At 50.9% G+C, this 24,236-nt stretch overlaps 4 protein-coding genes across 4 annotated transcripts; 3 read left to right on the top strand and 1 right to left on the bottom strand.

Annotated features, from left to right (window-relative positions):
* Positions 1-666: 666 nt before the first annotated feature.
* On the top strand, positions 667-10,026 carry GCG54_00002460 (uncharacterized protein; the record flags this gene model as incomplete). The annotated part of the gene is given in 11 exon segments (XM_045402552.1): positions 667-1,300; positions 1,350-1,839; positions 2,247-2,818; positions 2,944-3,224; positions 4,285-4,954; positions 5,057-5,310; positions 5,718-6,321; positions 7,235-8,232; positions 8,967-9,528; positions 9,583-9,689; positions 9,709-10,026. 11 exon segments carry the CDS (start codon positions 667-669, stop codon positions 10,024-10,026), a joined length of 5,490 nt encoding a protein of 1,829 aa, XP_045269170.1.
* A 266-nt stretch (positions 10,027-10,292) lies between these two features.
* Positions 10,293-11,704, bottom strand: GCG54_00002459 (Alkaline proteinase; the record flags this gene model as incomplete). Its single annotated transcript, XM_045402551.1, has 3 exons — positions 10,293-10,892; positions 11,002-11,343; positions 11,402-11,704. The coding sequence occupies 3 exons, from the start codon at positions 11,702-11,704 to the stop codon at positions 10,293-10,295; spliced, it is 1,245 nt and encodes a 414-aa protein (XP_045269169.1).
* A 6,962-nt stretch (positions 11,705-18,666) lies between these two features.
* Positions 18,667-21,960, top strand: GCG54_00002458 (uncharacterized protein; the record flags this gene model as incomplete). Its single annotated transcript, XM_045402550.1, has 3 exons — positions 18,667-19,619; positions 19,712-20,364; positions 20,417-21,960. The coding sequence occupies 3 exons, from the start codon at positions 18,667-18,669 to the stop codon at positions 21,958-21,960; spliced, it is 3,150 nt and encodes a 1,049-aa protein (XP_045269168.1).
* Positions 21,961-23,056: 1,096 nt separating this feature from the next.
* On the top strand, positions 23,057-24,192 carry GCG54_00002457 (uncharacterized protein; the record flags this gene model as incomplete). The annotated part of the gene is made up of 3 exons (XM_045402549.1): positions 23,057-23,953; positions 24,003-24,101; positions 24,154-24,192. 3 exons carry the CDS (start codon positions 23,057-23,059, stop codon positions 24,190-24,192), a joined length of 1,035 nt encoding a protein of 344 aa, XP_045269167.1.
* Between the last annotated feature and the right edge of the window lie 44 nt (positions 24,193-24,236).

The following is a 24,236-nucleotide window of genomic DNA, read 5'->3' as shown; positions in this document are numbered from 1 at the left end:
AAAAAAAAATAAAAAAAATCGAACGCCTGAATTGAGGCATACTTTCTAAAAGTCGCTCAGCCCAGCGGCTCCCAAGCCGCATCGGGTCGGCAAGCCACGCGCGAAGGACGCGTCCCGGCCCGCGGAGCTGTGGGATGCCGACTCGGGGGCTGGGAAACCCCGGAATACGAGAGGCCAATGGGATTTAAAGCGGGGCCCGGCGCGCGAACGCGGGGGCCTCGGGGGCCGGGATCATGCTGAACCTTTTTATATCTTGAGCTGAATCTCAGCCCTTTCCTGTCTAGTTCAGCTGATGTTGGACGTCGATGCGATCCCGTTTCCACACATCACCTTCACGATAGCTGCCTCAGTGTCCAAAGAGAGCAACACAGTACACTTCAGCGACTGCACGTTTGATCAGGTCATCCACCTCGCCAGTTTCAAATTCGCGAGGGAAAATCTCCCCGGTTACACAGGTTCCTGCGACGTGCACGGGCCACAATCTGACCACTCTCTCACCCCTCGGAAGCGGAACCAGGCCAGACCTGGTGTTGTCCCAAACTTTCACCTGACCGTTCCGAGTATCTGTCTTCAGAGGAACGGCTTCTGAGTTATTGGTTCCTGTCATTTCACTAATCAGCAAAACGCCCCTAAACTGCCGAATGAAGTTGCTGCCGAGAACCAAGCATGGCGATCATGGACGAAGATGGGTGCACCGACCATGACCCGCCATCACCAATTTCAGGGGAACTCGTCAGCTTCGACCCGAATGGCGACCTTTATTTACACGTTGGCGCGGGCGTTGAAGAGAAGACAAAGACTTACTTTGTGTGCTCAAAAGCGCTCGCCCGCGCGTCAACAGTGTTCAGAAAGATGCTCTACGGTGGCTTCGCTGAATCAGGGCACTTGGATGATGACCACGGATGGACGGTGGACTTGCCCGAGGATCGGCAACAGCCCATGGAGATGATGCTGAATATCGTTCACGGCGCTTTCGAAAAAGTGCCGGAGAAGATCGAACTGACGGAGTTGTACACGTTTCTTGTCGTCACGGAGAAATACGATGCGACTAATATTACGCGACCATGGGCAAAGGGTTGGATGGACGGTGTGAAGACGAGCATGCAAAACCCGCTGTTGCTCGGCGTAGCGTATGAGTTGGGAGACTACCAGACGTTCAACGCCATGGCGATGAAGATTGCTACCGAATGCCATTTGGATCATGAGGAGGACTTGGTGTTTGGGTTTGCGGGGGAGAACAGGGAGAGTTACACATACAAACTCAGGAATTTGGACTGCTTAATACCGGATGGGTTGCTTGGTAATTATCTCACGCATCACAAAGGGCCAAAAGCTGATATCATGCGCAGACGACGCCGCATCAATACGAAAGACTCTGCTCATCGCCATGCTGGACCCGTATCTCAACCTCTACGCCGCTCTGAAGGGTGGCGACCGATGCATGTCCTCGCCAGGAGATCCATCCGGCGGAAAGAGATGCGACAGCTTACTCTTGGGGTCTCTCATCAGATCCTTCGCCACGCAGAATCTGGACCTCACGGCGAATGATCCCGTCAAGGCATACCGCGGGAGTGCATCGCACCTTCAGTCGGTGATGCTGAAGCTGGAGCTGTACACAATCCACTCAGGCTACGCTCACCCGACCACTTCGTCATTCAGCTTTGGGCAGACCGCACCTTCCCGATTCGGATTCAGCATGAGCGCATGCGAGCACGTCCTACAGTCTGGGCTGCGGGAAGGAGTTGAGAGGTCGCTGATGCTGAGAGGGGACATGTCGTTTGCGCAGCCTAAGCATAAAGAGTATTTGACGAAACAGGCAAGCAAGACGGGCTTGCCAAAGTCATGAGGATATGAGATATTGGATTTGACAGCACTGTCTATGGGAAGGCTCGGCGTTGAAACATTTGCGTGGACACCTCGAGTTGCGAGTCCCGATTAACTCCTTCCGAGACCTTCCGTCTTCCTCTGCATTGGAAGGAGAGGCTCTTGCCTGCTCGTCTCTCTTCTTTGGGCTAGATTCTTTTATAAATAGACGCTCCCCATGCGCCTACCGGATTCAACTTAGAATATTTCACACTTTCTACAGGCTCTACAGCAAAAACAACCGTACTTCAATCTCCCGAAGCACAGCCTCATTATTTACAACCTTATCAATTGCAACCTTGACCTTCAACACCAATTGCGGAGACACTTTTCATCAATCGTCTCTTGCTCATCATCATGGATGACTCGGAGAATTCAATGAGTGAGCCTGACAAAAAGCGACCCAAGCTGGAAACAACAGGGCCCACCACGCCTGTCGTTCTTGAGGAGTTTGGAGATTTGCAACTCAGAGTTGGATCCGATCATACTGACCAGCCCACCATCTTCCTCGTCTGCTCCAGGACGGTAGCAAGATCGTCGCCGGTGCTGAAGAAAATGCTCTATGGGGGTTTCGCGGAGTCCTTAAGCGCCCAGGCAAAGAAGGAGAACTGGGTGGTCGACTTACCCGACGACAGACCTGACTCTTTCAAGATCTTTCTCCATGTCATACATGGTCACTTCGACCAAGTACCGTCGAGAATCGCAATTGACAATTTATACCTACTCCTGGTACTGCTTGACAAGTACGACAGCATCGATCTTATTCGCCCATGGGCAAAGCCCTGGCTCAAAGGTATCAAGACCTCGGAAAGCTTGCCATTGGCATCGTACATCGCATGGAACCTTGGCCACAAGGAGACTTTCCAATCAAAGATGACGAAAATCATCCACGCATCCTTCATCGACGAGCAAGGTAGCCTGTCGTATGAACAGAATTGCCGTTCGAAGGAAACCGGTGCATGGAGCGTACACGACATCAAGCTCGCAGCCGATCTGGACAATTGGGGCCCCTCAAACGCTCTAGGTGAGCGGAATCTCTCGTGGTAAATTGCAGATCAATCATACTAATTTGGAACACAGACACCATCCGTGAAATGCGCCACAAGTTGGTGAGCATTCAGTTTGAGCCGTACATTCAACTCTACAAATCCCTCATCTCCGAGCAGGGACTATGCCGCTACCGAGCTAGGGTGAAGCCCCATCTCCTGGAAGCCGGAATGAGATGTGACTCAGTAGCTCTGGGATCGATGATCAGGGAGTGCTTGCTCCAGGGCATTGATATCATGGCTCAAGACCCAGCGGAAGCTTACCGCGGGACTGTGCGTCAACTGGAGGACAAGCTCGCTGCATTGAAGATCCTTGTCGGAGAGAGCAACGACAAAACTGAGCATAGCATCTGCAGAAGAAATCTTACGAAATATCGGGACAACCTTTCCGCAAACAACGAACGAAGGAAAGCAAAGGCGCTTGTGCTGACACCTCATTACCAAGCTCGGATGGAGGCGCAAGCGAAGAAGACTGGCATTTACGATGCTTGTTGAATGCAACATCCTTGTCCCGGAATATCTTATTCATGGTTAACAGTCAATCAGGGTGAACATGATCGGCGAAGACGCAGCGAAAGCGTATCGGGAAATCGCGAAACGACCAAGAATCCATTCAGGAAAAGGGGAAACGCCTCCGTGAGGTTACGATGAGGGTCATTACCACAGGCCCCGCGAGAAACGCGTTCATGAGCAACTTGAGCTTTGAGAGCAGAATACTTTGGGGGTGGAAGGAAACAAGTTCTGCAAAGCGAAGGCGGAAAATTGGATTCGTTTGGAGGCCCCAGCCCGGAAAGCTGGATTTGACTATCCTCCGTGAGAGTCTCGTGAGGAGAACATAGGGAACATTGGCGTTGCATTGGGATTTCAACTTTCGCAATTTGGTTCTGCAGTTTGATTTGAAAAGACAGAGCATTTGGCTGTGCATGGCAGAGGCGGAGCAAACTCTTTCAGGCCGGAGAACACAAAGGCTCAGCAGCATAGATAGCGCCACAGAAATCTAAGAAACACTTACCACTAATATTAATCCTGGTTCTAACTCTACTGTTTACTTGAAGTTGTTGACTACACGTCATGTCAACTTCTACTCCTTTGCTGTGGGAAGCTCCTTCCGTCTGACCTCTTCTTCCTAAATTCTTTCTGGCAGGTGCCTGCCTCCTCGTAAGGCAGGCACGCTCCCGCCCTTCTGCTACGTCACGCACTTTCTCTCTCGGATTGTTCTTTCCGAATCTTGGAAGGGGGAAGTCGCTTTTCCTCCTTCCCTGCCACAAAATCTCCCACCTTCACACCCGAAAGACGACAACGACGAAAGAACAACAACCTCGCCATGGACGACGACGGACGATCTCGACCAGTGGTGATCGTAGATGACGACGAGCCGGCGGCCAAGCGCATTCGCCTCGACAAGGCAGTCATGCCAACGCCGACGCCGACGCCGACCACGACGTTCGACAGCAAAGGCGACTTGCACCTTGTTGTTGGCAGCGACGTCCGTGCCGGGGACCCGTCAACCTTCCTCGTCTGCTCAAGAACCCTGGCACGATCGTCTCCGGTATTCGAAAAGATGCTCTTCGGTCCCTTTGTCGAGTCCCGTCCGTCTCCCGAGTCGTCAAAGCAAGAGTCCGCCTGGGTCGTGCACCTTCCCGAAGACGATCCCAACCATTTGGGGGTCGTGTTGAATATTCTGCACTGCAATTTCAAGATGGTCCCACAAAACTTCTCCTCTCCCCTCCTCTCAGGCATGGTCGCCGTTGCGGATAAGTACGACTGCATCGAAATCTTTCGACCGTGGGTCAATTCCTGCATTCCCAGTCTCGACTATGACCACTTTCACAACCCGAAATTCGTCCTTCATATTGCATGGCATTTGGGGTGCATCGATACCTTCAGACAAGCATTGCTAGCCATCATTGAGCACTCGTTCATCTCCGAAATGGACGAGATCTTGATCTTCACAAGACCTCAGTCAACGGGATGGAGGCCTCCCTGGGAGGAGCCACAGGACCTTCACGAATACCTGGGCAACCTGGTCCCTGTGGAAGTTGTCGGTGAGTACCATGTTTGATCTATCCTATCTTCGATGTCGGCGCCTGTTTGATATCACTCTTTGTATCTATTCCAAACATACGCTAATTATGTATCTCGAGCAGATCAAATCAAGCATCATCGCGCCAAATTCGTCCAAAAGATGATAGAGCCTTTCATCAACCTACATGATGACCTCGTAAACGGCAAGCCCTGCTGTTCTATACCCGAGGACCAAGATGAGTGTGACGGCCTGCTACTTGGTCGCCTGGTTAGAAATTTCCGCTGGAGGGGCCTAGAACAGCCTACGAAAGACGCAGTCCAGCGATATAGCGGCAGCATTATCGATCTTGAGGATAACCTTGAGGGCATGAATCTCGTTACACTTCGTGGTCATAACGAATTCGCAGACTGCAACAAGAATCTTCAGAAGAGACGAATGGATATACGCAGGATTCCATGTATCGGTAGAAGAAGCGAGGCCGTCGTCCTTCTTCCTCAGCAAAAGGAACATTTGGGGCGGCAGGCAGTTAAGTCCGGATTGGTGTGAATTGGTTGGGGGTTTGTTGCCATGGGCGTTGAACAGCCGAGGTACCCGAGAGGAACTCGAGCTGCCAAATATAATTGGTTACCATCGCCATCTATTTGCATGCGTGGACCTGCATATCTGGGCCGATGCCTGGAATGTCGTCTGTCTCAAACATTACATAAGCGGTTTCCGGGTCTTACTACTTGTATCCAGGGATAACTGATCATGTTTGCCCCTCTCCCTCTCTACATTGACAGCAATTCGACGCCACGATGGGACATCACCGGGCCAAAAGAACGAAGCTTGACGACACTGTCGGACCTCAGACGATCACCGTGGAGGAGGATGGCGATCTGCATCTCGTCGTGGATGGGACGGGTCTGCCCGAACCCAAAACCTACGTTGTCTGTTCCAGGGCCCTTGCTCGCCATTCACCTGTTTTGAAGGCGATGCTTTTCGGTGCCTTTGCGGAGGCTCGTCGCCCCACAGACGGGAGCCAGTGGGTAGTCAAGGTATCAGAGGATAACCACAAGCAGTTCCCAGTCTTTCTCAGCATCGTCCATGGTTGTTTCCAGGATGTTCCGAAGGAGCTTGATATCCAAGACCTGGGCGCGTTGCTTGTCATTGTTGAAAAGTATGATGCTTTACCCATCATACGGCCATGGGTCAAAGGATGGTTGGAAACGTCCCGCAAGAGATGGTCTGAGGAAGGTTACTCCCCTCACCTGGTGTGCTATGCCTGGATGACCGGACATCGTGCGATCTTCGAGGAAGAAATGCGAAACGCGGTCTACGCTGAGAAGGTCGAGCCTGACTTTCAATTCTTTGATCCCGAGGCCTTGATCCCCCCGGATCTATTTGGTTAGTGTGGAACCCCCCTTGGCCGCAACGGTATCCTGACGAGTATATATCTGCAGAGTCTCTCAGGAAGCTCAGAGAAGAGATCCTCCGCACGATTATGAAACCATACCTTGACCTCTACCATGGACTCACATCCGGAGAGCCGCAGATGCGGATCAGGGACTTTGGGAAGTGTCCTGATTCCCGTTGCGAGAGTGCAATGCTAGGTTCCTTGATGCTTAGCTTTTGTCGCAGCGGCTTGGACCTCACGCAGAAGGAGTTCACATACCACAACGGGCTAGAGGATCTAAAGAAGAAGCTCGGAAAAGTGAAAATCCTGACAAACGAGAGAGATGAGTGCAGGTATTTTCTGTCTCAACGGAGAAATGAGAGTCTTCGAGATGAGGAACGATTGATGGCTGACGCTGATATTGTATGCCCTGAGCATTTACAACATCTCCAGAGACAAGCGGAAAAGACCGGCCTAGATGAAGGCGATCAGGCTAGTGGCGCCAGGGATGGACAAATTGAGGGCCTCAAGCCTCGTGGAATTCGAGTCTAACAGAATCACGCTTAAGGAACCTAACTGCCATTTACTACACCTTCATGGTAGCGAAAGTGCTTTGGGACTTTCAGAGAATGAGTCAAAATACATGGCTACCGTCGCGAATTATTGGCAAAAATACCCAGCTTCTATATCAAGGGATCCAAGTAATGCTCTGAAGACACGTGTAATGCGTGAAACCGCCCCACATAAAGTGTCGCGCAGCGACTCAGACTCATCAGGTGCTTTTTTTCAACTCAAACCTTGAACTTCGCAACCAGCAAACGCACCTCCAGCAACCACATCACTCGCTCACCGACGCTCAGTCGGCTAGAAAAAAACGCATCACAATGGGATCTACATCGGCTTCTCAGAGCGTGCCATTGACAGCAGAAAATGGATTTTATGACAGCGATGGCGACTTGATACTCCACGTCGGCCCAGAAATGGCACGATTCAGGGTGTGTTCCAAGACACTCGCACGATCATCTCCGGTCTTCAAAAGGATGCTGTATGGAAATTTCGCCGAATCGAAACCTTCAGTTGGCGCAAACTGGGTCGTCAGGCTACCCGAGGATGAGGCCAGGGCGATGGCAATATTTCTGAGCATCATCCACGGAAAATTCCACGTCACGCCGGAAGCATTGTCCGTCCGAGACCTTTACGATCTTCTAACGCTCACTGAGAAGTACGATGCCACCGCCCTTCTTAGGCCTTATGCACATCGATGGATCGATGCTGTTGGGTCCCAGATGGACGATCCGTATCTTTTGTGTGTGGCGTGGGAACTGGGTCACATTGAGCTCTTCGAGAAGATGATGGTCGCCATCACTCGAGACTGTACCGTTCATGAAGATGGCATGCTTCTATACGGAATACCGATGAATGAGCTCTCAAGCTGTACGTCAGATGAGACCGCGTATCCTGACCCAGACAAGAAGTCAGAGATGCCTTGCTCATTTGACGTGAATTCCGTGTCTCAGCGTGCCACGCATCTGGATAACTCCTGGACCTTCCCATTGGACTCGATCCTCCATCTGCAGCCAGAAAACATGATCGGTAAGCCGGACAGAAGCTATACCCATGGCAACCTTCGGACGCTAACAAAAGATGAATCAGAGACAATCAAGAAGAACCGTATGGTGCTAGTCCAGGAATACCTGAAGCCATATCTAATACTCTACGACGATCTGGCTAGGGGCAGATGCACTGTAGACTTGGGCCGCCGAGAACACTTGACATCAACTGAGGAGCACTCGGCATGCGACGCAATGGCCTTCGGGTCTCTTTTCAAAGCCTTCCAAAGCCTCGGTCACAACATCACGTTACCGGGCATTGCGCACAGGTATAACGGAAGTTTTACAGACCTGTTCTCTGCTCTACCTCGAGTAAGAATCTTATCACACCATTCCGATTGCTTGAAAAGCTTCGCTACTGGGTTGAGAGAGGGCGACCACAGAGCAGAGGAGAAGTGCAAAAGATTGGAGTTCATTACACCGAGCCAACTTCGTTATCTTAATAAGCAGGCTGTGAAGATGGGCTTTCCGACAAGGAATTCTGAAACGAAAGGGGAGAATGAGGCCATGGGCTTTCTGACGAGGAATTTTGATAGAAAAGCGGAAGAAGTGTTTTGGAGGCAGGCGAGGCGCGTGGATCAAGGCGCAGTGCTCTTGGGGGCTTGGGCAAGGGCAACAGTCTAATCCTTTTTGGTGGTAAGCATTGGGATGGTCATCCAGAAACGAGAAACGCCACATAGACATGCTTGAACGTAGTTGCAGATTTGAAAGATTCAGAAGCCGTATAGATTCTAGATAGAACTACAATGTCTGGGTAGACGATAAACTGTAGGACTCTCAAAAAGAATGTCTCGCCAGAGTACATTACAACGATGGAATGTCTCAAAAAGGTCTTTCATGGCTTTCTCAAGGCCTGTGACTGTGGATTCATCAAAGACATAGAAGTAGACCGAAAGTGAGTTTTGAAGTTTGCCTAGCGCTCTACGTTTGCCTGAAATGCTTTATATAAGTATCTAAGACTATGCCATTTTATTCAATCACCCATCATCCGAACTTAACTTTCAATTCCGGGGTCCAACATGGTCGGCCACTGCGCAACTCCCAAGATGACGACACCCACTGAAGTCAAAGTCTACGACAAGGATGGCGATCTGACCCTTCGCGTAGGACCCACGGAGACACTCTATCAAACCTGTTCTCGCAGCCTCGCTCGGAAATCGCCGGTTTTCGAGAGGATGCTCTTTGGCAATTTTGCAGAGTCTCGCCCCGCTGTTGGTGATTGGGTGGTCGACTTGCCTGAAGATGACACTCGAGCGATGGGGCTCTTTCTGGCAGTGGTTCATGCACAGTTCGATAAAATACCAAGACCCTTGCCGCTCGCAAGTTTATACGCACTGCTCACACTCACCAACAAGTACGACGCCAGCGCCATTGTACGAGGATTCGGGCGCTCGTGGATAGCCTCGCTGCAGAACTTTGTGCAGGATTATCGGCTGCTGGGAGTCGCTTGGGAACTCGGTGACTCAATAGTGTTTTCGAAGATGATGCGGGTGATGATCGACAATTCAGTCGTTGGCTCCGATGATCAGTTGCATTTTGATCACGGCCTTGGACCCCATCCATTTCCACTCGAAGATTTCATCCATCTGAGACCGACGAGACTCATTGGTATGTTAACAACAACTTCGTGTCACAGTTCAAAGCTGATCATACCCATCGCAGAGATGATTGCGGAGGGACGACAGTCCTTGATAGGAGTCGCGTTGCGGACGTTGACCACGGGCCTGCACATCCGTACGGGATCCTCAATATACGAATGCCGGTATCTGGTGCGACAACAGTCAGCAGAAAACCATCGCTGCTGCTGTACGATTCTGGGATCGTTGGTCAAGATCCTTGCGCATGAGGGATTGTCGCTCGAGGCCGTTTGCGGAGAGGATGCGTTCCGTCACAGCCCCAGAAAGTTTCGAAGAATACTGCAAGATCTTCGCTTCACACCCAGAGTGTGAGAAAGCTATCGCCAAGGTTTTGTGGGATGGGGCTATGCAAATGGATAAGGTCTGGAAGGAAAAAGTGGTCTTGATACGAGAGGATCAAAGTGAAGTTTTGATGAGACAGGCACAGAAGACAGGTTCCTATCTGGCATGGGGTAGCTACCTTAGATGAGCATGACAGCGGAGAAGGGGTTAAGGCAGGCAACCTCATCTCGACAAAATCACTCTGTAAGTTAGAGAGAGCATGATGGGAATGAATATTATTCAGCTACTTCGATTATATGCTCATGTCGTACATATCTTCATAACCCCACAACTCTTCTATCCCAAAGTTTCAGAGAAGGAAATATGATCAGACAAAGACTATTGTCCATAGACAACCAATGTGGCCAATCCTCCTCTTTCTACTGTCTAGGAAGTTTGCTAAGGTAGTCGCAATTAAGCGCTGGCACCGTTGAAGGAAACCAGGTTGGGGCTGCCGCTCAGGGTACCGGTGATGCGGCCGGTGGTGCCAAGGGCCTTGATGCGGTTGGTGACGGCAGCGGGGGTGGAGAGACCCTCGAGAGCCTGGAGGTAGACAGCGAGACCAGCAAGGTGGGGGGCAGCCATGGAGGTACCGCTGAGGGAGGCAGTGGCAGAGTTGCCGCCGATGTAGGAGGACAGGATGGAGACACCGGGTCCGAAGATGTCAACGCCAGCACCGTAGTTGGTGAAGGAAGCCGGGCGCCAGCTGGAGTCGATGGCGGCGACGGTCAGGGCGTTGGGGGCGTTGGCGGGGGACTGGCTGGAGACGGGGAGGGGGTTGCCGAAGTCGTCACCATTGCCAGCGGCCACGACGGAGAGGACACCCTGGTTGTAGGCGGCGTTGATGGCGGTGGTCCAGGTGGTGGTGGCGGGGCCGCCGAGGGACATGTTGATGACGGAGCGGGAAGCGCGGGACTTGGAGACGATGTCGTTCACAGCCCAGTTGAATCCGGAGAGAATAGCGGAGGTGGTGGACTCACGGCCCTCGAAGACCTTGACGGAGATGATGTTGGTCTGGGATTAGGTGTTAGTGAACGGGTCGAGACAGGGTGGGGTTCGCCCGCAATTGCGGGAGCGGGATGTCCCAGTTGATGAACCGCCGTGGGCTTAAGGCTCAACTCACCTGCTTGGCAACACCGTAGGTAGAGCCACCGATAGTACCGGCAACGTGGGTGCCGTGGCCGATGGAGTCGACGTGGGCGGAGGAGAAGACATTGTGGCCAAGAGTGGCACGGCCGCCAAACTGGCTGTGGGTGGAGAGAACACCAGAGTCGACGACGTAGGCGTAGGTGTTGGCACCGGCCGAGGTGTCGTAGACGTACTGGGTAGAGCCAGAGGTGCGGTGGGAGATGGTGCCGAGACCCCAGGTGGCGCCAGACTGGGTAGTCAAGGCGCGCTTGGGGTTAACCTCCTCAACGACGAAGTCGGAGAGGTACATGTAGTAGTCAGGCTCGACCAGAGCGACCTATGATGATGTTAGTCTGCTGCTCGTCCAGGATGAGACGATTAGCGGGAAGGCTTACCTCGGGGCTCTTCTTGATCTCCTCAATGGTGGCCTCATCGAACTCGCCAGAGTAAGCGTTCCAGTTGCTGATGTTGAACTTGTTCTCAACACCGACGGTGTCACGCTTGCCGAGGGAGCGGCGGTGGACATCGGCAACCCAGGTCAAGTGGGAGTCGACGTTGGCGGCAGCGTCCTCCTTGAGGGTGACGATGTACTTGCCAGGGGCGAACTTGGGCTCGTCGCGCTTGATAGCGGCGGGAGCGGCAAGGACGACGGGGAGCAGGGCTCCGACGGCGACGGCGAGGCGGCGGAAGTTGGTCATTTTGGCCGATGAGGGGAAACCTTAAGGATTAGATCAGGGAGGTGACTGAGCTTGAAGGATGAGGCTGAGGCTGAAGAACAAAAGCTGAGAAGATGGCGAGGAAGACGGCCATCTTTATACATGATTCTCACGATGCGTGAGTAGGAGGAGAAGGCATTGGATGTTGTCAATCCGACATCTCATTGCGCCTATCGGCGTGGTATCTTGCGTGATAGTTTGCCAAGTCTATGGTCTCCAGCTAGAAGTTGTCAAGCTTCCTAAACTGGACCTAGATCGTGGTGATGGAGCAAGGAAGGTTGTGGGCTCCGTGAGCTGTATACGAGAGCGAGTTGTCTGCAGGTGGGAACTGTTGCCTCCGAAGGCTGAAAAGCAATTGACACACTTATCCGCAGTTGCAAGGGGTAAGCGTGCATCATTGGTACCAATGCCAGCAGTTAATCTATCCATAAGCTTGGTTCTTCCGCTGATGCGCGGAAACCAGCTCCGCAGTTCAAGAAAGCCAAGCGGGAAGCATGCCGGGCATTGACCATACTCTATCATTTTCAATATTTTGAATAAACGTCCGATCTAGCTCCACAAAGCAATTCCGCACTGGAGGGGGCCTTCAAGAGGCTTAGAAGGGACCGCTGTGCCATTGAATGGGACATTCAAGCGTGTCGATTCATGGTTTGTTGCACTGGCTTCTTGGCAAACAAGTCATCCTCGATTTGGCTGACAGCAGACCGTTGGACGTTGCCTTAGTTGAGGAGCCTTAACACACCCAATTATGCTTAAAATGGAAGGTCGCGTAGGGCATTGGCCAGAGCCGATGTAGGCGGACCAGCACTTAATTAAAGGTGGCGCGAACCCACATCTTTCCCGCCTGCCAATTCCGTAGTGATATCCGAGAAAATCGGGGATTGAATAAACTCCAAATGGAGACGGGAGATCCCCAGACGGGCCAATTGCCGGCCAAGGCGCTCACCGTCGTCCGCATCCGAAAGAAAAGGGTGCCCCGATTTGTCTTGGCCCTGGAAGCGCAGGTACCGCAAGGGGCAATTGGACAGCTGAATGATGTGTCTGGAGGCGAAGACACGGCACAGCTGACGGCGCAGTTGAGATGAAGGAGCATTACATGAAGGAGGGTGAGTGGTCTGGGGAAATCGGGACGCGCTGTTGATGCGTGGAAGGATTGGCATCCAGGCACAGCGGCAATTGGTTTTCTGTCAGTTAGATACTCGTATTCATCATGTTTTTACTCGAACGCATGTTGCTGCGGCTGTTTGTACAGATTTGAGCGTCCATGCAGCCATCAAGGTCAGATTTCCCATGCGAAACTCATGACCAACCTGCTTATGACGATATCGAGCTTCCTGAATAGTCATTCGAGTCACCGTCGCATGTTCGTTCTCGCACATCGCTTTTCCGCGCTGAACTGTGGAGTTGTATTTCGGATTTACCATTCCGATTCAGGCTGTTCGAACATATGCCAATCGATCCTCGTGCAGCCCGATATGATGCCATGAACTCTTCGCCCGAGCTGACCCAGTCAACTGCGAGTGACGCAAACTCCCTTGTAGATGGCAGATAGGCTTGTGGGGTTCCGCCAAGCCGCCACGAGGGGAGCTCGGATGTCTTGGGCAACTGCCGTCAAGCGATAGGGGGGCCGTCGCGAAGCCAAGGAACAAGCTTCAGAGAGACAGGGACGGGGCGAATTCGAGTAACCGGCCAGAGACAGGCTTCGGGGAGGCTTAATTGGGGGACTGGAGAACGGCGGAGTCCGGGCCCGGCCGGTCGCGTGACTCGCGCACCGATATCACGAAAAGGCGAACTCCAGCTTGGCGGGAGTTCACGAATTGGATTGGTTTTGGTCATTGGGCTGTGCTTCGTGGGGAAATTTCAAGGTTGAACATCCTGCTGCAAGGAGTCGGGAGGGAGCCGCCGATGGCGGCGGCAGTCAAATACAGTAGGTCCTTCAGGACTGAGACCGAAGAAGGAAAATAAGGGGGGAGGCGTCCTTCGTGCCGCACGCCTGCTTGAGAATGACGGATCAAGTGGATGAGTGCCCTCAGCAGACTGAGCGAGAAGAGATCGCAGCGATTCTGGGGCCGAGCCGATGGGGAAGGGATTAGGAAGGAGATAAAGAATCCCGGCATGTCTCGCAGGCCGAGGTTTGCGGGAGAGGAAATGTGCGCCGTGCTTGGCGGCAGGGTTAGCTGAGAAGGAATCGGTGAGTGCGATTGCGCAATTTGTTGTGCATGTCATCTTGTCCTACGATCTCACTTGTCAGCAGGAAGAAGATGACTCTCAACTGAAGTCCTTCCTTTTGATATTTGAGCTCGACTGTTTTTAGGTTCTGGGAGACGCGAGGGAAAGGGGAAATTCCCAGCATGTGAAGGCTCCAGCGTCTCCATTCAGTCGTATTGCCAAGACTTCAACTCGGTGGGGCAGATAGGAACACATCCCGACTTGGCACCGAGGTTCTCGTATCCGCAGGACGAACTTTGTTGGCACGTGAGGCAGAATCATGACTCCGGGTCGTGTGTTGTTGATTTTGAACATGAGGCTCTGCGTAAAGTCGTCGCGAGGGCTTCTGATGCAGGCCAGAGGTAGTTGAAATGAGAATCCGGGGGGTTACAGTGCTTTAGTGAGCCTGGGGAGATGTACACTGCGTGGCAGGATGCGGAATCATCCTAGGAAGGCCAATGATATCAACCGGATAGGCCCAAAGATGCATAGCGACGATAGTTGCTGCTTTAGAATTCGTGGGGGTTCGCTTGTGATGGAAAACGGGAGGATATGCACGTTGGTAGCTGCTAAATTCTGTGCTGTAACGCAACCTCCGGGATGTGGGCGATGCCACGATTTGTACGTGTGTGTCTGCTCAAGGCACAAGTGCGTAATGCCGGCCAAATCTACTGCATCATGGTGTACATAGTCATTTTGATAAGAAGAGAAGTGGTCGTTTTTATCAGTTGCCTTCGAGGTTTTGCTATCCATGCACGATTTCCTTTGTCACATTCCTCTGCCTTCATCATGTGATTGATTGATGTCCCGCCACGCTACATCAAAACCCTTAATGAAAAATTTTAATTCAACTGCGGATGTACTGTTTTGTCAATGAAGGATATATAAATGCTTTATTTTATTGCGATAAGCGCGGATCACTATCTTCGGCCTAGTATTGCTGGAGGACAACCTCGAGGCCAACCCAAAGCCATGCACCACAATGATTCCACCGAGTTTTGCAGGGTTTTGCGAGAACATTAGGTGTCAGTTCGACGCGATTGATGTAGGAAACGTTTGAAGCGTCTCTCATGTTCAGTCCCTTAATTAAAACAGACGAGCTGCTTCGATGAACAGCAATCATGCCAAATATTCAATCAACTTGGCCACAGACAACTTGTACAGAAGACATACTGAACTTGGCATTGGATGGTCTTACATTGCTCACATAGCTCATATAGCAGTCAAGCTTCGATCATTTTCATATTGACTATCAGCCTCCATCCCATCAATCCCGCCCGAGACGTACAACAATTCCCATCTGTGACATCTTCAATGCTGCACGCATCAGATCTATCGATAGTTGATCACCATGATATTCGTATATCTAAACTCATCAACAACTAGAACAACTATTCACAGTGTTACAGGAGAGGCCAATAGAACAGACCTACAACTATTAGTGAGACAAGCTGTATCCAAGAGATAATCCAATTATGCGCTGAATACGGAGTAACCCGTGTCCCGTGTAAGCCCTAGTCTTGTTGTGCATTCATACCCAGCATTGATCCAAGAGCAAATTTGGGGGTGTTCGTTATTGACGCAAACGATGTGACGCTCATTTGAAGTGTTCGCCAGCCTTAGAACGCCCTTATGGGTACCACCAGAGGGGCGTCCATACCATAAGTTTCCACCAACAGAGTCATATTTGCCGTCGAACTCAACTCGACAGTACCGTATACGAGTTTCAAGAATAATGCCAGAAGGGGGTGTTTCAGCACAGTTCGATGCGGCGGCGGTGACTTGCAGCATTGTCGCTAGAATGGAATTCACAACAGAGGTTTTGATTATCAAAGGAGGCCGAGCCTGACGGTGATTGATAAGTACGGAATTTCAATAGGGTTCCAATAGCATAGCGGCACAATACATGAACGAATATCGGATAAAGTTATTTCAGAGACAGTAGAAGGGTAGTATTAGCTGTCGCAAGCCCGCGGGAAGCGACGAATGTATGAAACTATTGCGCTTGAGCGTTCTGATTTGCCTGAGTGTTATGGATTGTTATGATGATGAATATTTCTTCCCTTCTAACTTTTTCTTCGCCGTTTGCCGCCTTATGATGATGGTCTCATTGCTACGAGGTGAGAGCAGCCAACGGCACCACAACGCCATTTCTTCGGAAATGGCGAGTCTGTCGCGTACATCTCCCTTTATGCTCGGTGCCGTAACTTTAGACGGCATCAAATAATCATTAGATGTCAACATGAAATCAGCGAGGTCGTGTGCCTTGAGATGGACTCTCACATCGTGCGCTGTATCTAGAGCGAGTATGGCGACAATGGATCCGTGATGAAGATTTCAACGGCCGAGCTAGATCATCATGAGCCAGGCCTCCACTCGGGTGCAACCGAGCAGCTCCTTTTTCAGACAAAAGCCAACAGCAGGCTAGAGAAAAGGCCTAATAGATGAGGTAGGGTAGTGATATATCAGCCCATTTCCATTTACATGTGTTCGATCCCCCGTTTGTCATCCTTCGGCAACCAAGGCCGAGCATAAGTGAACTCCATCCAGACTTCGCATCGCGTAGCCTGCCAAGACACCTTGTCCTAGTATGGCTCTGAGTGCATCGCGTTTCAGGTCGGCATATTTTCTTGATTGTCGGAGATAAGATTTTTGCTTGCTGTTTCTACTGAGTTTTGTGTCTATGCTTCATTCATTGAATTAAAACAGCCGATTATTCAACTACGCCAAATTTGCCCGCAGAAGCCGTAACCCTCACAACGGAAAGCTTCCAAACCAGCGTTGTGTATATACGTTCAGATGCAAATTCCTTTATCGCAGTCCTGTGGCAAAATTAGCATTTCAATTTGGCAGTGAAAGGGTCTAATTCGATTGACTAACTGCACGGCTATTGGCTTTGCAGGTCTGTGATATGTTAGTTCTCGAGTGACTGGTAGTTGGATTGAGCAACTCACGCAACGACCGCCTCCAGGTGGAGATGTGCAGCAAACCTCACGTGCAGCCAAAACAGGATGAGGCGCCGTTTGCACGACCTTTGACGGCAACTCTGCGGCTAATGTGACCGCCAAAGAAGCAAGCACAACTAGGTATGCGTTGATTTGCATGATGATAGGGGGATAGGAGATGCGTGGCTGATTCAATCAGAAAGTGACGCAGTGGATATAATCTGGCACTTTGTATTTACATGCTGGCCCGGTTGCTTTATACTTACTCATGCGACGGAGGGACAGCAGCCCTGACCCAAGGTCACAAACGGGTGCCTAGTCATGCTTATCCCATCGGCTGCTACATAACTGTGACAGCCGATGGGATAAGACAGCCATTGAGTCTTAAGTCTCAACAAGTCTCTTTATTATGTTCGCTTTTAAAGTTTTCGTTTCATAACAGGTTACTGTCTGGCGTTGCAGTGTTTGAAGCACTCGTATGCTTCAGGTAGCTAGTCGCGGCACCTGACGCCAATCTAGGTAGAATTGTAGCCTCAGAACATCTATACTGAGTTTATTATTCTCTACAGCCTTATGAGATAAGGCTCAATAGTAGGATGAAAGAAAGTCTTTTGGTTCGTTGTTCGTACGCTGTCCATGCGACTCGTAGCACCTTTTCTTCTTCCCATTCAACTGCAAGATGACAGCGCAAAACTTAGAATGTTATTCTGCGATAGAATGCAACTGAATATTTAACATGCTTTAAATCTCCCTTTGATCGACCTGAGCATACAACTTGACATGAACTCTATAAGTGTCTTCATTCCGCTGCAATAATGGCGATGCTGAGTTCTGCGATAACAAAACTGTAAGCGCGACTCTACGCGTGCTTCGACGCAACTGATGAGCTTATGTACGGAATGTCTGCGGTACTTCTTAATCAGTTTGGAAGTTAGGGCTGGTATGCTGATAGATTCGTACGCGATTCATGGCTTTGTGAATTGCCGAATTCCATCAATAGCACATCTTTACAGAGTCTTTAGTATACGGGCTTACTCATTAAAAAGGTATGCCCAGTAATTTGCGTTATTTTCATCAACCAGAATATTAATTGCATTGCTAAATGCTCGCGCCAGAGGTTGACTGAAAAGGAAATATCCCGTCGCGAATTGCGATCCTTTGGTACTCAGCAGGCAAGAAACGATAGCTTCTTTGCGCCTCACGCTGTTCAACATTGCCTTCAGTACATTCTATAATCATATAGTATGGTGCCGCTGTGTTGCAAGAGACAAGCGTTGTAGTGCAACTGAAACCTTGGTCCTCAATGCGATATAGGCGCGGCATATGGCTATCTCAAGTTTTGGGTTGGGCTTGAATGATTGTCGTGATCATGTGTCGACGAAATGTTACACCACTCCAAGGCTGTAGTTAGGACTTGGCAATCCGGAAAAAGGACTCATGATTCGCCAGATTTAATTATTGAGTAAGCCTGCAAGGCTGGTTGGTGGCTGACCGATATTTGATGTCGTGTCATCTCGCGCTTTTCTACCCCTCATTTGCTGCCTCACCTTCCAGCAAATATGTACCAGCCAGCTAGTCTTCCCTAATGTACGTATCAAAACTACTAATATGAAGCCGCTCATCCATCCAGGGTGCGTTATTACTTGTTGCTGACGCAGGTGATGCGTAGATAGCCTTGGAACGAGTTCTCTCTTCTGCGACCAAGACCCGTGCGGTGTCCCTTTCCGACCGGGGATCTCGATGTGCCCGAACCAAGCACAACAGACTTTGTAATTACTCGACGACTGCAAGATGTCAAAAAGGCTGAGCCACGACGACTATAAGGTTGGATGGATTTGTCCACTCCAGATTGAACAAATCGCCGCTATGGAAATGCTGGATGAGGAGCACGCTAGTCTCCCACAGTCGCCTGCGGATCATAATGTTTATAGTCTTGGCAGGATTGCTGAACATAACGTGGTGATTGCTGGATTACACGGTCCAGGTAATAACTCCGCGGCGACAGTCATCACCCAAATGAGGATGACTTTCCGAAACCTACGATACGGGCTGCTTGTCGGAATCGGTGGCGGGGTTCCTGTTGAGACAGAAGAAGGTAGAATACGGCTCGGGCACGTCGTCATTAGTAGGCCGACTGGGACATCTTCCGGTGCAGTGCAGTATGACCACGGAAAAGCAAGAGACGGGAAATTCGAGCGAACAGGTGCACTCGCACCACCACCAACAGCTCTACTGAATGCTGTACGAGCTTTAGAAGTACGGCGAGCTCGAGCAGCCAACGATTTTGTGGCGAAGGATATCAAAAGAATCGACACAAGTCTTCGAAAGCTCCGCTGCTTTAGTTTTCCAGGCATTCCAAACGATCGTCTCTACCAACCTGGATACTTGCACAATCTACCCGGGGCGTCATGCAGTGAAAGCGGGTGTGATGACGCTTACCGCATAGAAAGAGCAAGTGACGATGACGGCACATATGTTAATGTTCATGCAGGGACGATAGCATCTGGAGAGCTTGTGGTCAAGGACGCTCAGCTAAGGGACCTGCTGGCTAAGGACTATGGCGTTCTGTGTTTCGAAATGGAAGCAGCCGGTGCTCTAGTAGATTTCCCTTGTCTGGTAATACGAGGGATATCGGACTATTGTGACTCGCATAAAAACGATGATTGGCATGGTTACGCGGCGGCGGCGGCAGCAGCTTACGCGCGACAACTGTTCATGTTCATGCCCGTCGATGACGTTCCAGCGTAAGGTCGCTATCTCTTTGTACTAAGCAGTGAGCTTGACCAACGATTTGTGTGACTGACAAGATAGTGCTCAGAGGGGAGAACACAGATAGGCGTTTCATCGTCGACAGATTTACTCTGACCTTGGACGTGTCAGAGATCTTCGAAGTCAATCGGTTTATAGCAAGAGAAAGGGAGCTCAAGCGATTGCACGAGATACTTGGGGGCACTTTTGGGCAGCGCCGCACCGCTGTCCTACAAGGACTGGGTGGCATTGGGAAGACCCAGCTGTCGGCAGCCTATATTCGACGTTTCAGAAAGCATTACACGGCAGTTCTGTGGTTGAATGCCAGGGATGAGGATTCCTTGCGGAGAAGCTTGACTCGAGTTGCAAAGCGTATCCTACAACAGCATCCATTTGTTTCTTATATCAAGAACGCTCAGGATTTCGCCACCGTCATTGAAGGCGTTAAAAGATGGTTAGACGAGTCCGGAAATGAGCATTGGCTTGCCATATACGATAACTACGACGATGTGGATTTTGGAGTTTGGGATCCTCAGCAGACGGACTCATCCACCAGAAAAGGCCAGAGAGCTTATGACATTCGCAGGTTCCTCCCCAATGTAGATCAGGGTGCTGTCATTATTACTACCCGGTCTACACTGGTCAAAATCGGCGAGTGCATTCATTTGCGGAAGTTGGGCAGCGTTGATGACAGCATGGCGATATTGTCATCCATGTCAAATCGTCCAGGCCTGGAACACGGTAATCCTAATGTCTCAATTACTTGACGTATAGGCGCTGAGATTATGATCAGATCCTTCTGCTATAGAGCTAGCGAACCGACTCGATGGTCTTCCTTTGGCACTGGCAACAGCTGGGGCTTATTTGGACCAAGTAACAACAACTTGCCGCGAATATCTTCGGCTTTATGAAACTTCATGGCTACGATTGCAACAGGCAAGCCCGATGCTACCTCAATATGACCGAGCAATGTACTCTACATGGAATATTTCGTATAACCATGTAGAGCACCAAAACAAAACCTCAGCCTTGCTCCTTCGCGCCTGGGCTTACTTCGACAAAGAAGATTTGTGGTACGAACTATTGAAAGCAGGCAGTAGCCGCGGGCCAAAATGGCTACGCGACCTTACAGAAGACAAATTAGCTTTCGACACCGGGATGAGAATACTGTTTAGCCATGACTTCGTCGAGGCGGGTCCCCCAATAAATGAGACCGGCCAACAATCTCAGGGCTACAGTGTTCATGAATGCGTCCACGAGTGGATGAAGAATGCGCTAAATGACGGAGCAGACAATTCAATGGCCCGAACAGCGATGGTGTGCGTCGCGTCTCACATCCACGAGGAAAGCGAACGAGAATCGTGGTGGCTGCAACGCCGCTTGCTCCAACACACAAACAGATGCAGGGAGTTAATCGATACGGTGGAATTAGAGTTCGACGACGAGTGGATTTTGATGGCGGTCGGCAATCTATACACGCATCAGAATCGACTCGATGAAGCCAAAGACATGTATTCACGGGCACTTACGACCCGAACGAAAGTATTAGGGGCAGAGCACCAGCTGACGCTCGATTGCTTGCATGGCCTGGGCAATCTTTATTTGAAGCAAGGCAAACTCACAAAGGCCGAACGAATGTACAAGGACTTATTGACAGGCAGAGAAAAGGGTCTAAGCGCAGATGATGATCTTTTACTGGATGCTTTGCATTGTCTTGGCTATGTATATGCCCTTCAGGGTGAACATGCCAAAGCTGAGTACTTTTATGACCGAGCCCTAGCAGGATATCGGAAAGGTGGCATAATAGATGGAGACATGTCAAACGAAACTTTCGGCAACATCCAGAGTCTCGGGAATTGCGAAAACCAGTACGCTAAGAGGGAGCGCAAAATCAGGGCGGCACTCAAGCTTATTGGGAATCTTGGGACCCTTTACGAAGCGCAGAATCGTCCGAGAGCTGCGGAGTGGATGTTCAAGCAGGCTATGCGTGGGTATGAGCAGTTGGTCGGGTGTGATGATCCATTGACACTTAGTGTTGTCAACAACCTAGGTCTTTTCTACAAGAACGTGGGACAATTTCAAGAGGCAGAGACCATGTATGAAAAGGCACTGCAAGGGTACGAGAGGTCATTGGGATCCGTGGCAGTGAAAACTTTTGTTCCCGCCTTGACTACTCTGAGTAATTTGGGTCGCCTGTATGAAAGGTTGGGCAGAGTAGAGGAAGCCATGGACCACTACATGCGAGCTCAAGATGGCATTCTTACTGCTCAAGGACCAGATTGCGGTCCTTACCGTCTCTTGTCAGACTGGATATCATCCTTGGAGGCTTCCAGGTAGTTCAACCCAAAGGTTTGGTACAGCATCGCTCGAGCCATACGCCCTGAAGCATGATGTTTCAAGGCAAAAGAACTGCTTACCTGGTGTTGCATTCAGCATTCGTTTTTGTTTTTGCAAAAGCACAAGCACGGTGACCTGGAAACACTCCATATTCAGATGACAGGCGTGATTTCCTTCATGTCGCTCTTGGCATGGATGGGCCCCATTCCAATTATACTCCGGGGATATCACCGATTCTAATCTCTGGCTTTCCAATCCAATATGTCACGTCGATAGCCTTGAGGATTCCAAGTAACCAAAGGAACATGGCCAAGCAATACCCGTCAAACTCCCTTGCCCCTGTGAATCAAGTAAAACAGAATTGCATAGCCAAGCAGTTCCGCCGGAACAATGACCGTTGATTCCGTTACCCGGCGAGTGCCTTCCCAATCCGTCCCGGCAATCCCGCCGGCACGGCATACGTTCCAGCCCTCTTCCTAACCAGTGGAGATCAGACACATTCCCAAGCCGCTTACTCACCTAGCACACCCGCATGACCCTGGAAAACCATTCGCCCTTCTCGGCAATCTCACATTTGCCATCTCACATAGCTGATCCCAAAACAATAGGGGTGGGGATCAGATAACGTCAAGCGTGGGACATTCGCCGCAAAATGCCTGAAAATGCGGGGGAAATATGGGGAGAACGGGGAGAATTCCAAGCCACACCTGTCAGAGCTATCCCGATTAGGCAACTATTCGCCGGGTGAGAGGCGGATGCTGTCCTTTTACCCCGCGGATTACTTTTCTCTTCAAGGAGATTCGTGGACCGCGCCCTATGGCCAAGAAAGGCACGCGGCGTCAATTTTGGGCGGGAATCGCTATTCTTGAAATCGCCGGATGTCGATGCCCGGCAGCTGGTGTGATACTTATTTAAAGGGTCCTCTCACGATGGGTTGATCGGGGTCACTTGTCTCTGTCCAAGGTTCTTTGTTCTCATCAGCGCTCACAATTTACTTGCCTGCTGTTCTCCCAGAATATCTAACGATACGCCACCCTTCATTGCAAAAAAAAACTATTGTTGAACGTCCACAAGCGCATAGCAGCAAATACGCACCATGCCACACGCAGAGTCTCCCACGCCAGCCGGCCCTCCCACAATCGCCGGCGTACAACTCCACGTCAACGACGACCTCCTCTCACCCAATGAAGTAGAGCAGCTCATCCCCTCATACCCAACAGAAGACCTCGAGGTTCTCCGTAAACGCTATCGTGAAAATGGCTACCTTCTTGTGAAGGGCATCCTTCCTCGTGAGGACGTCCTCGCCGCTCGCGAAGCCTACTTCAAGTCCCTCGAGCCATCAGGCGTTATCAAGCCTGGCACATCCCCACGCGACGGCATATTTGACGATGCGAAATCACCCGCCGACTACCCAGGCATCGGCGCCGGCAGCGTGAAGAATTCTCGGCCCGGAGAGACGGACCGGTCCGCAATCTTCGCCGACCAGGCCTTGAAGGCACACACGGAAGACTGGTATGCGGGGTCCGAAGACGGAAAGGTGCAGGGCTTCTGCAACCACCCTGCCCTACGCGACTTTGTGGCCAAGTTTACGGGTTGGGGCGACAACACACTCCCTGTCAAGAGGTCGCTCTTAAGGAACAACACCCCCGGGAATAAAGCCATCGGAGTCCACTACGACCAGTCCTTCATGCGCTACGGCGAACCAACCTCCGTTACTGCGTGGGTTCCCATGGGCGACGTCCGGCTCCAGGGCGGAGGTCTGATTTACATGCAAGACGGCGAGAAGCTAGGCGAGGAGATTGAGAACGAGTTCACGGCCCAGGCCAAGGCGAAGGGCATGAGTGACGAGGAGACGAGGAATGCCTTCAATGCGAACATGATGACCACAGGATTCCTTTGCGATGGACCTGCGGATTTTGGGCGGAGGTATGGGAAGAAATGGCTTGTCTCTGCTTACGATGCTGGTGATGTTGTTTTTCACACGGCGCACATGGTTAGTCGGCTTGTAGCACTCATGTCACCTCATCATCTGCTGACCAAAGCTTCTGATTCACGCCTCAACGAAGAACTTTGACCCTGAAGGGCGTATTAGACTCGGCACAGATCTCCGATTTGTCGACAAGAGTCGTCCTTGGGACACGGTGAGTTCTTCCATTCGGCCCTTCGCTATGAGCTGGTGCTAACGAGAAACAGCGCTGGGACAAGCACTACAGCTTCAATGACGGTATTTGATCCGTCAAGGTAGTACGAAATTGTGAAGAAAGGAAGCTCTGCAT

Source organism: Colletotrichum gloeosporioides (assembly GCF_011800055.1).
Source record: "Colletotrichum gloeosporioides strain Lc1 chromosome Unknown consensus_13, whole genome shotgun sequence".
NCBI classification, from domain to species: Eukaryota; Fungi; Ascomycota; class Sordariomycetes; order Glomerellales; family Glomerellaceae; genus Colletotrichum; species Colletotrichum gloeosporioides.
The sequence above is the reverse complement of the archived record's forward strand: the minus strand, read 5'-3'. Positions and strand labels throughout refer to the sequence as shown.